The 12651-nt window shown below is 41.0% G+C and overlaps 1 protein-coding gene across 15 annotated transcripts in view; it reads left to right on the top strand.

Moving 5' to 3' along the window:
• Positions 1-12651, top strand: part of LOC111243233 (uncharacterized) — a 157708-nt gene that overhangs the window by 132149 nt on the left and 12908 nt on the right. The window contains exon 1 of one of the 15 annotated variants that reach the window (XM_086978500.1): positions 6570-6774. The exons of 13 other annotated variants lie outside the window; for them this stretch is intronic. In XM_086978500.1, coding sequence (XP_086834626.1) covers positions 6680-6774 — 95 coding nt within the window. In that variant the 5' untranslated portion in view covers positions 6570-6679. Of the gene's footprint in view, positions 1-6569; positions 6775-11998; positions 12450-12651 lie in introns of those variants that run through there. One more of the 15 variants, XM_086978512.1, reaches the window with a different exon arrangement.

Genomic DNA, 12651 nt, shown 5'->3' with positions numbered 1-12651 from the left:
CGTGATAATGACGAACTCGTGGCCGTAGCTGGTTTAAGTTTCAGCATTGGAAAATGGTCACCGTATCGTTTCAAAGGTTTATTGCCCAAATAGGTCCAGCAACACCCATCCCGGCTAGACGTTCTCGTGACGCCAGGTCCTCGATGTCATATCGAAGAGGTTATTCCGAGGACCTGTTCACAAGCTTAGAAAAGCAAACGATTAGCGGCTATTTGAAGAGCATTTGTTCATCATCCTTTCAATAGCTCAATGTGCTTATGGGTATAAGCATACACACAAAGCCCATTCTGTCGCATGCTAAAAAAACATTTATCTAAGGGAATCAGATACACTGTAGTATGAGCCGGTATCTCATTACAACATCTTGCCCATATCTTTCCCATGCAACTAAATAAGCTTGCACTGTTAGAACATTCGTTATCTACTTCCAGACCCGTCGTTCAACAGTCTGCCTAAACATCACTGGTGCCCCTGATATCGTCGCTTTCAATAACGTTTTGCCACTATCTTAATCGAAGCAGCAGTCGATCTTTTCTTCTCTTTAATATTGTGCCGAATTAGCTAGATTTACATTCGTCCACCATGACACACGATGACCGTTAGTTGTACATTAGGACTTGTACAACCTTCGGTATCTAACATATACCTGCCTCGAATACCTACGCAGCCTAATATATTATAGATAATGCTATACGCATGAACCGCGTCGTCTTGCACGAGTGATAAATACTAAATATCTATTTACCTATCTATCTATCTATCTATTGTCTGGCGTGGGCAATAGCTGAGCAGGCGTCTACCAGATATTATAGCCCACGGTGATTTACGCAGTAATTAGGAAGGTTCATTTGTTTTGCGGTGATTACAAATACAAGTATAAAATTAATTTATTACTTCACACATTTTATCAAATAGGTTGTCAATGGTGCTTAAATGAAATCTAATTATCCTACGTAGATCTTAATCTTGTCTAAGATATACGTTGCTATTTGCATACATCAGTCGTCGATCTTTTTTTTCATTATATTTTTCTTTTCGTTGCGATCAAACGATGGACTTTAATGAATTATCTAACCCGATTTTATAACGCTGCGCTAAAAGATTTGTTGTTATTTCTATAATCTATATAAATCAGTTACTCGTTTAACTATAAGTCAGTTAGTTGTGCAGCAAAGTATACTTTTCAATGCATTAATTAGCAATGAATTAATATCCGCAAGATTTATCTGGGCGGATTTTCTGTGAAATCACTTTCTAAACGGGTATTTCAATGGGTACCTGTTGAATCAAACTTATTAAAGGTAAGTTCATGGTAGGCCTGTAGAAAATCTAATGTTGCCGTACAAGAATTTTCTGTTTATCTATAATTTGGCATGCTACGTTATGAACTCAGTGAAGCGTGCCGTTACTTAATTGTTTGCTTCTATCCAAATGTGTGTAATTTTTATTGTGAGGGCTACGATCTATCCCCTCACTGAGTTAAAGAGATTAAATAACAATATTATTTGATTTAACAGAACTGTATTCTATTATCAATTCGTAGACAGCAGCAGAAGCTGGAGAAAACCTATCCCCATTCAAAAATTTCGCAGCATTTACCCTAACAACTGAACATACACATTCTAGGGTTCGTTCGTTTGAAATACGTTTATTTTCTAATTATCTGTGCGCTGAAAAAAATGCTTCCGTTAACTACCATTGGTCCCGATGCATTTCGCGCATCCTGTATTAACCCACTCTTTTGGCGAAATTGTTCTCGTCATTTAAACCCAACACAACGCATTTGCTCGCCTATATGCACTCGAATTGCCGCCTGCTCGTAGGCATGCTCGTAAGGCCAAATACAGTCATTAATTGTTAGCATTTTTGCGTACTTGTGACAGGGTTGAGTACAGGTCCTTACCGAGTATGTTTCATGTACTTCCAGTACTCTTCCCGAAGTAACGGCTTGGTAGAGTTCATGCTCTACCAAGTCGTTAATAATAATAACAATAGTGTTATTGCGGATGCGTTTTTGTTTTCGCGCGTCCACAATACCGAACATATTAATCACAATATTCAAATGTTGGACATTTTCGGTCGAGTGAAACTGAATCCTTGACTTGAAATAAATTGAAAAATTCTATATGTATCGGTTTGGCCTAGACGCGCGCCAGTACCCTTAAGTGTTCATCTACTTTTGGATACATCTTGTAAGCAAACTAGGACAATCATTTAGCACAAGGCGCCTCATACAAAGTTTGATGTGATTTTCACACATTACATTCGTTCTCTTTTCGTCTAACGAACAATATATGTTGTTAACTTTTCCCATGGCCGAGATACCGTGCCTGTCTGTCTATCGCTAGCTATCGTGGTGTCACAGTTAGCTCTTTTCAATAACCAGTCTTCTTTTACATGCCGACATTCGCATTATTTCCAAGTCTCACTCTTTTTCCTCATTCGAAGTCTGCAAGAAACTGCAGGATGAGGTGAGAACAATGCGCCGCCCTCAGATGCCACTTCATATCGAGGAAGAGCTTTAATAGACATTGGTAGAAGTAGCTATTGAAACTAGTCATGCCCGAACGTACGTCGTGGTAAATATACTGTCTTGACACAGTTGAGCTTCTTGCGTCACCGTTAGTAGACGCTGTAAGGTCGATGTCTCGATAGTAACGATCTTATCTCTGGCACTTTTTTTACTAATTTTGACCATTTTTACAGTATAAATCGTTCCCGTTTTTTCTTGAACACGTCGGGTGTTTTCGCGTCCCTTTACCCGTGCATGTATAGCAGCGTCGGTTAATCGTGTTGAGCGCATAATTGTACGAGGCGTTGCGGTGTGTACATAATATATATCCTGCCGTTAGCCGGCTAACGCACAATGGCCAAGTTGTCGGTAAAATCAGGTTTGGTGATTATTATTATTGTACTATATATTATACTGATGAAAATACTGTTTAGGGTAGTGAGGGCTGGTTGTTTTGAAAGTGTTGAGAACTGCTCGAACGAAGACCCAGCTGCGAATGCTGTGATTGCTTTGCCGCTGCTCCCGCTGCAGGGCAGGGCGAGAATCTAACACCAAACAAGAAGACCATAAGAAGATGGGGGAAAATGAAGATCAAAATATAGATCTGGAGAGACCGACGTAAAGGAGCGCAATAGAAACCAGAGATGAGGCGCCAAAAAGTGCAGACGACACTCGGTTGATAAACAACGTTTAGAACGCTATCGGAAGTGTCGGCTTGAGCTCCACGGTCTATCGTCACGATGTTTGCTATTTTCATTGAGGTGCGAAAACCCAATCCGATCGAGTCTCACAGAAAATGCCACAGAATCGATTGCTAACTTGTATTTAGATTTTGGTGTTATTTGGTAGCTTCATTTTTTGTTCCAATCGTCGATGCTGTACGATTTCGATCGCTGGATGCAATGTCCTTTTCGGTTTTAGCTACCCCAGATCTGCTGAGTCGGTGCATTGCAGCGGTCGACGACCCCGTCGCACCCCGAACAAACTCCGTTGATCTACACAACACAACGTTAACGATCGTCGCGTAGTTGCACCGCTGCCTCGAGCGAGGTTTGACAGCCATAGCTAAAAAAGCGTTCGAGACAGGTCGCGCTACTACCAGCCGAAGTATTAGTATCGATAGACGTACTTATGGCTGTGGAGCAAGGAGTAATGGCAATACTTCCTGTCTATTTTTGGCATCTACTGATTGCAGCGACATATGTTCTCGGTGGGTGTCCTACTCGACCCAGGCGTATTGCTAGGCACGATTCTCCACAATCCTCTATGAAACTCTCATATGCAGGTGTTCTTTTCCTATATTCTTTATGCGGGTCTACGTAATGTAGAATTAAAGAAACAAACAAAATCTCGACGCTGTAGGGAAACGGTGCTCTTTATAGGCACAACTCAAGGCGTCCATTAGGGGAAGGTTGAGTGTCATTTCGCTATGTCTGTTAAAAAGATGCATTGGATGGAATTAACTAAAGTCTCTGTTAACAGCGTTCATCCTCTTGCTCCCCGCAGCTGTAAAGTTTGTCATAACGTTACGCTTAAGCAAGAGATATGGCAGTTTGCTAACTTTCAATCCCTTCATTACACTAAGTGTTCGCCGACATGTATCCCAGGTCGGTTGTAAATGCAGTAGATTTTAAAGGGAATAAATCCCGCGTTTACGTTGACACGTCATCGACTGCGATCCACACAATACGAGTGCATCCTTTCGACGAATCTTGTCGGTCGATTTAAAAAAAACGTACGAGATCTATACCGACCCTCAATATTGACGACGAAATCTGTCAGTTGCAGTTCCTGTATCTGCTGCTGCTACCGCGAGAGTTCTTTAAATAACTAAGACAGCCGTCGCATATACTATTTTCGTCTACTGAATTTGTTATTACAATGAATAGGAATAAGGATACGTTAATGTATTTTAAAATGTCACTTGCGGATACTATCCATGGCGTAACTGGCGCTAGAGCTGCAAAGTTAGGTGTCGAGAATGGGCTAGGTTATAAAAAAAAATATGGCCTTTGTTACTAAGGCATAGGGTTAGTTTTCTGCAATATTTTTGTATCAAATTAGTTGTTTTTATTATTCTGCTATTATATATATATATATATATATATAAATTGATATGCAATTTTTCACTACGAACAGAACCCGTAACGCTGAGCTGATACTGGAATAATCATATTATTTCATAAATTTTTTTGATCTTGATGTATTTTAGAAGAGTTATTAACGAAATGAATATATCCCAGCACCCGGCTAGTCCTCATGTCGACTGACCTAAATAAGTGAAAATCTCGAGTTTTAATTTGGTACCACTGCCGTCACCTGTTGCTTTAGACAACTGGTAATTTTCAGCACAAAAACCCGTAATTTAAATGAACGTATTTTACTAGATGGAAAGAATAGAAAACTTCCAGCTTTTCATCGACACTGTATAACCACGCGTAATTTCATCTCGAACATTTTCGCCTACTCCTTTTCTACGGGTACGTACGGAAAATGACTTCGTTGCGTATCGACCTTTGGCCAACGAATAACCAGCTGTCCGTTGTTCTGCTGGCGCTGCTGTCCACAGCAAGAACAACAACAGCTACGGGACCAAGGGAAGCGTCACAGCGATTTTTTAGAGTTCGACTGTTTGTTGTTTCCCTCTTTGGCGTCGTCTCAGCTGTTTCCAGACATATAGAGCGCAAGCGGCGGCCAGCAAAACCAGCGATCGCCATTTATAGCTATTGTAAAAAATGATCCTAGGGGTCCTCCTGATAATGTCAACGACCAGATATACGTACGCACGCATTGGCAGCTTTTCATCAACGCAAGTGCACGACACGAAGCCCGGCTCGAAAGTTAGCAGACGACGAGCTGACTCACGAGTCAACGGCCACTCGGTAGGCGACAAAAAGGAACAACTCACAATGACTTGATTATTCAGTTGTGTTTGTCCCTGTGAAGCTCCTTCCATAGAGCTACGTAAATATGAACCATATTAGCAACGGCAGCCAAGAACAAGAACACGCCGAGCTGTGGGTATCACGCGATCGAAATGAGGGACAGTGGCGGGCAGGAGCGGTCAAATATCCGAGGACCTGAGTACCCATTAGCATCATCACCATTATCATTCTTATTTATAAGCGTATATTCCAGATAGATATACGCACTAGCAAACTTACAGACTTGTTTATGATATGAATTTGTGTTGAACACGCACAGCTATCGACGTTTTTCATATTCTGCTGACCGGCTGACATTTTGATCGGTTTGCCACTGTATTTGTTTGTGCACTCGTTGTGACAACGACGTAGATGACTTTGTTCAACTATGCAGCGTCGTTCGACGATAGATCAAGGAAGACGGCAGTGTTCGGTTGCAAGCGGGAAAAAAAAAGGACACAGAGAACGTCCGAAGAGCGCTAAATCGCTGTGGGGAATGGCGAACTGTGGGGCATATTCAAAGAAAGAAGGGCGGAGTTGGGATCGCTTCCCGTGCCCGTACACTCGAAAGCTTGCTCGAATTCTTATACGTTTCGGCCATATCGTATAATACATCACCGAAGTCGCGTAAATGTTTTCGGTAGCCAATCAGGACTGGATAAAGTGTAGGTTGCCGTAACGGGAGGGAAGTATTGCTACCATCTCCATTCGCTTGTCTCACGCTTCTTTTTTGAATCGATAGTTGTAATAGTGGTTATTATTTATATTATCATTGTCGCCTATTGTTGTTGTAATCTGCTGCTGTTTTGTCTCATTTTGTGTACGTACAGTAAATGCTCTCTATTAGAAATACGGAAACGAGGCTAGTGCTATGATGGTATCTGATATTACGTTGAATAATCGGGGCTGGGCTGGTTGTCGATTTTTGGCGATAGAAATGCGAGTTCGGTATGGAAATACCACCAGGAACTGATGGACCAATCTTCGATATACAATTATTTATTATACGGAATGTATATGCGAAACAGCATAAGAGTATCCTAGTCGAACGACTGGATTTACCGGCCATGCTCGACTCATCTATGATGGACGTCTCGTAAGGCAGTGCGGTACAAATCTGCTGATCGTGTGAATCTAGCGATACGAAATTCGAATGGTGTCGAACAGCGATTCCGTTCCCGCTCACAGTCATTCCCGTTCTAGACGTTGTTCTTAACGTCTGCGTGAGTAGCGGGAAGTTTAGATGCACAGTGGCGTGGACCATTATGAATGGATAACTGGAAAATGGACGATGTATGGAAAACACCACGAATGTCGTATGATTGCATCGTCTCTAATGTAAGGAGAATACAAAAAACATAAGATGCTTGCTTTTTAGAATAATTTTATGTACCTTGAATAGATATGAATGAATTTGCCCTTTTGATGTTTGCGCTAGCTTCCACCATCACTAGTATTGCCAGTTTCTAGTGAGTCAATTTCTTTAGTTGAACTGAAAGGGGTTTCAATGTTCTATCTGGTCCCTATGTTTTTCGCAAAGCGCACAAGGATTGGCGGTAATCGCTAAGCATCGTCACCTGAACTGATTCAAATCGATTGATCTACAAAATCTCTTAATACATGCATACACTTTATACAATATTCTTAAATGGAGGCTTCGGTTCGCAATCTACAGGGAGCTTATTTTTCGATACATTCGTCTTCTATACACGAATGTGTCGGTATGATGAGACGATAGTAAATAATCATCGCCACAAGCACCTACCCTTGCCTAATACAATGTAACGCGCATCTCTCAGTCGTCTTTTTCGGGTTGTTCTTATGTGTAGGCGTAATTACCGTGGACTTCGATGGCATGGGGCCTTTTTGATGCGTCGAATCTAACAGTCTTCCAGCAGGAACAACGAGAGCTTCTTTTAATCAGATTTAACTAACGAAGTGTACTGTCTAGCAGACAAAGCTGACATTATGTGACTCGTGACAGCGGTAGGGTAAATGCCCTCATTGTCCTAGTAGAAGACCTCGACACCTCAGTGTCTAACACAGTATTGTGCACAGGACTGAGGCGGGCAAAGGAAACACGGCTATATTGTCCACGATACGTTACAGTATGTTGACGAGAAAGATCGTGCATAAAATACGGAACCTTAGTGGAAATTCGTAAATGACACTGCCACCACTTATCACATTTGACCTCCTCTTTCTGCGCAAATCGCTAACGCATTTAGACAAGAAAAACGTCCATGTTTTTCTTCTTCTTGAAGCTTTTCATTCAGAGGCTTACCTCTGACTTGTACTGAGCCGTGCTGCTATGACACAAACCAGATACAGTCTTTGCTATCCATGCTGTCCTTTCCCTGCTTAGGATCCTTATCCTATTTTATATATATCTATGTATGACGATCAATTCCTGATAAATTCTGATGTTGCGTAACAAAACTGTATTCAGAGGAATATGCTAGATGGCTATCAGGACTTGAAGCTTGTGCAGAGTATCGTATTCAATAAGCGGTGAGGTTACTTTAAAACGTATTATTATAACGACCACTGTATGCGGTCATTTTATAAGACAGAATTATGCTGCCTGTTTCTACTAGATAAGTTGGTACTCGGTTATCACAAGGCCACAGGATTAATAGCTGTGAAACGGTTTTGCAGACATATTCAGATACCTTCTAACATACATTAAAGAGCCACCACATAGCGAATAATAATAGTTGATACCGCTTTTTTGCATATGTCGTATTTGATAATGATTATATTAACAGCATACGCTTTCATATGGGGAGAAATGCGTGCCGCGTGACCAACGCCTGTTCTATCATTATAAAACCGGCGTCGCAGGGGTTGGCTGCGGAAGCGGATGTCCTTTGTCGTTGGGTGCTGTTGTTGTGAATTTTAATCTGGGAGCGAGTCGTGTCTTCATGTGATTGATACTTGTTTTGTGAGAGAAAATCTCAGCATTAAGATGCCAGAAAAAAATGGTTGTATGTTGCCGACATGACTCGGTCGCCGTTCGCATGATTTTCAAATGATACCTGCTACCGTGTTATATAATCACAGGACTCGATGAACGTCCAGATGCACGCAGTGTTATCGGTTGCCATGCATACATGTTACAGGTATGGTTAAAATGATTTTAGAAAACTTCTGTTCTAATTCGGATGCAAGGTGCTCTCTTGTTTTTCCATCCATTAGCTCCATGGGCCCAGGATTCGATTAGTCTACACATGAAGATACCAAACGAAGTGCAGTCGACTTCGAACGTATCCCACAATAATTAGCTATCGATTCCCTATTAAAGATCACGTTATGGTCGAGCCTGCAGGAAAAGAGACGGAAGCATAAAGCGGTGCGGCAATGGTGATCTTTTGCCAATTTAGCTAAAAACAAAAAATCCAGCCATTGGATAGGTCTAACGTTTAATTTTTTTTTTCAAAGTTTCTTTTGTCATAGAGCTTCCTCTTCGGACTTACTCTATATAGAGCCGGGAAGGTTTCCACGCACTGGGACATATGACTACCTTTAAATTTTTATTAAAACGGTATCCTCAGTTTTAATCTCAAGTATCTTAGACTATGGAACACTAAACAACACAACAGGCAAGAGCTTTCGCCTCTTACCGTTTCATCTACAGCACGCTTACGGCCCTCTACCGCTCGCTCATTTTGAGTATTCCGTGCATTTTATTTCTTGCCCGGTAGAATAACAAACATTGACACTTATGCACTTACAGAAGTAAACTATCCTATGGAGTTCATTGGCATTGTCGATAACAAATATTCTTTAATGCCAAATAACTAGTTTTTTAATTAGGTGTTGTTTAGTAAATGTTTCTTTTTTCGCTATTGAAAATAATGTAATCTTCGAACTATGTGCGAACGAGCTGACTATCGATAGCCATATTGATGTATTTATAAATTTAGTAGAAATGTTTCCCATGTCTTCGCTAATCTGATTTGAACTCTAATTACAAGTTTGATTTTGTCCAGTTGAGGTACGTTGCATTGAAAAATGGCTTAAAAATTACTGTTTCTCTCTCTTTTTTTTTAGATCCTAATTATTTTTTCTGTTTTTTTTTATGGCTCTTCTATATAGATCCTAATGTCGAAAGCGTTTTCATGGCGTTGCTGAAATCTAAAACGTTATATAAAGGGTATCAATTCGTTGCAACGATAAGACATTTTTTAGCCATTAACTGTTTTTTTCTCTGAGGTTATGCCTGGCGTCGGTGCGTATTATGTAAGTATGTATGCAAGTGTCTAGGGAAAAACAAGCTACTCCGTAATTAAATATGGCTTCCCAATTATTAATTCTACAGTTATAGTTCTTGGTGAGGAACAAGTTTGCTTTCAGTGAAACAGCTGTATGGACCCGAACATCGAGAAGCTGTCAAACTGGAACCGAGTGCTATTATAATTTCTTATAAGTGAGGAATTTATCTTTGATCTCGTTTTCTTTTTGCGTTGTTATCTCAACCGACGTTTGGCTTTTATCAGTCTGCAGGTATCGCCGAAAAATATCTTTATCCCTCTTGCGTTTCACCTGCAGGCCCCTTTCGTCTACCTCGTTATGCTTGTCAGTTCGTGACGACCTAATGTCGACCGCGGAGGAAGGAACTGTCAATATTTAAGAGATATGATTATGCACCGGCATAAAAGCCGGCGTCAGCATGAAACAAGTGGGGAGTTAGGATTGTAATTCTGCTCATTCTCTAATATAGTTTTTTATCCTTTTATTCTTCCGGTATTCCGTAAATTGTCCAGATGCTCAATGGAACGTGGATGAGTTTCTACACGGCACAGGTATCCGATAATTCCTAATGTACAGAAAAGTGGTAGTACAAGGAGCGGTTGTGTATTACTTCTCCAGTGAAACAATTCAAATAACTTAAAATGCTCTGTCCGAGCTAATGAAACTGTCCGGTTAGCGGGTGAATAACTTGTTCGGTCCTTGCTTTTGTCAGTGACTAATGCAAACTTACTCGTTGGCCCGCCCTTCCAGTCACTGACTCGAACCTTCATGCGTCATGTTACGCGCGCAGTGTTATCGCAATGTTTTTATACGATTTTCTTACTGGCAAACATTTCAATTATGCAAATAAAAAATTATCCAATTAAACCCGATCTCTTTTAGACCATGCTCGTAATCTGACGCGAATAGCATCAGTAATTGGTCACCATTTTCATACCAACGGTGTATTCATCTATCTTTTATAAAAAAAAAAAAATGTTTCAATATCGTATATTCGTAATATTCAGTATCACATTCGTACGTTCCCAACCTGCCACTCCGCCTTCACTTACCCACCCTTCAAAGGAAGAATACTCTGTTCTCCAGTTCTGGAAACAACCCAGTGTGTTTGTGTTGGTCTGTAGGTATGTATGGCACTGTCAGCCTCTTAAAACACCGTCAGGACTTATCGAGACGTAATGTGTGCCTTTGAGGAAATCAACGTTGCGTTCCTCCTTTACGCATGTAATAGTTTTCACTGGTTCTAGGTGGGTTCATTGCTGCAGAGCTGACAGTGGCAATAGTTACCTCTGCATACATTATGCACTTGCTAAACGTAGGCCACTGATCTGTGGCCTTATTGTTGTTGACAGTCACTGCGATATCCAACGTGGCGTCTTCAACACTCAGCATTCATCCAACGACAGCCACATTTGGGTCACGAGAAATTTGTCGGTTCTGTAACAGTTTCGTGGTGGTCACCGTCGCAGCTTCCTTTGGGTCAAAAAATTAGTCTCTAGCATTACCGCTGTCGAAGTTTCTATCATAGCAGTGGCACCAGTAGTACTATTATTGGCATTATGTTGACATAATTATCTTCATTATCAGTGCTCTTATACACATTATTATGATTGTATAAATCGACCATTAGACACAAGTAAGAATAATGCGTTAGGTCACCCAGTAAATGCCAATTTCTGCCACCCTACAAATGGGTGCGCTAGAAATTTGAATCGAGAGGAACTGCAGCCGTCCTGGCTCCAAGCTCGTTTCGTCTATGGAGTGCTGTGTACGTATCCGTCGGCGACACGAATGAAAATCGCGTGGGTGCGCGAAACCATCGCCGACTGCCACTTTTTTTTTTGCCGTCGTTGCCTTCTCTTTCTCTCTCTCTCTCTCTCTCTCTCTCTCTCTATATATATATATATATATATATATATATATATATATATATATACGCGCTAACGCTGAAGTACCACGTAAACTCTACATACAGTTATCGCTGATTGTGGAGTGGCTTAGATTGTTCAGCTGCGTTAGTTTGTTTTGCCAGAATCGAATCATCCGTTTATCTGTCGATATGTCGCGATCTTTCTTCGTTTGGAACTATCATCCTCCATTAACTGCTGAAGCAGACGGTATAGTTGGAACTGCTGCCTTGATCTGATAATGTTTCTCATTCTTATCACTTGTATCTATCTATAATTTTTATCTGTGTGAACTATATAATGTATGGATGTGGTCATATGATTTCACGTATATTTTTTTGATTGCTAGTTGTTGCTGTTGTTTTTGTTCTTCGTTTGTTTAACGACACCATTGCGTTTTAACGAGACGTCGGCGGCGTCACGATTTCAGGGCGTCCCACGGTTAAATTACATGCGTCGTTATCATTATGAGGACGTGCTGACGTAGGTGAAGAGCTAGAAATGTTATCACCAAATCGCCGGCGGCTGGTTGTTCTTATCTATATCATTGATCTGATCTCGTTTGCTGGGTGCGACCTGGAGATTTGTATTAATTGGGAGAGCCCAAACAGGGGATCACTTTGCGTACGGTGGACGTCACGCGGCTTCTATTTTTGCGCTTTGCCCGCCTGCTATGCATTTGTGAATGCAATTAAGCGCGCAATTACGTTCGGAGTCTAGCGGGGCGGTAATATACAAGTCAAATTCTGGAACATCGCTTCTTCTTTTTACGACAACTTTAGTTCTTCAGTTTACGACAAAACCAATTGGACTGGGATTCTGATGCCAAAGTGGACTTCCTGCGATATCAGTGTATGTCAGAAACCACTTTGTAGCTATAATTTTTTTTTATTTCTCATAAAAAGGTTTACTAAAGATAGGCTACAGAGTAACTAAGTGAACATTTTCATAATGAATTTAAGTCACACACAATTTTAATTTGGGAAGCGACAGATTTGGCTATATTGTACTTTGTAGGATCTCTCAGAACTCTCCACCCTGGAGGCTTCAGTGT

Source organism: Varroa destructor, unplaced genomic scaffold (genome assembly GCF_002443255.2).
Source record: "Varroa destructor unplaced genomic scaffold, Vdes_3.0 BEIS01000001.1, whole genome shotgun sequence".
In the NCBI taxonomy this organism is placed as follows: Eukaryota; Metazoa; Arthropoda; class Arachnida; order Mesostigmata; family Varroidae; genus Varroa; species Varroa destructor.
This window is presented reverse-complemented; position numbering and strand designations above follow the sequence as displayed.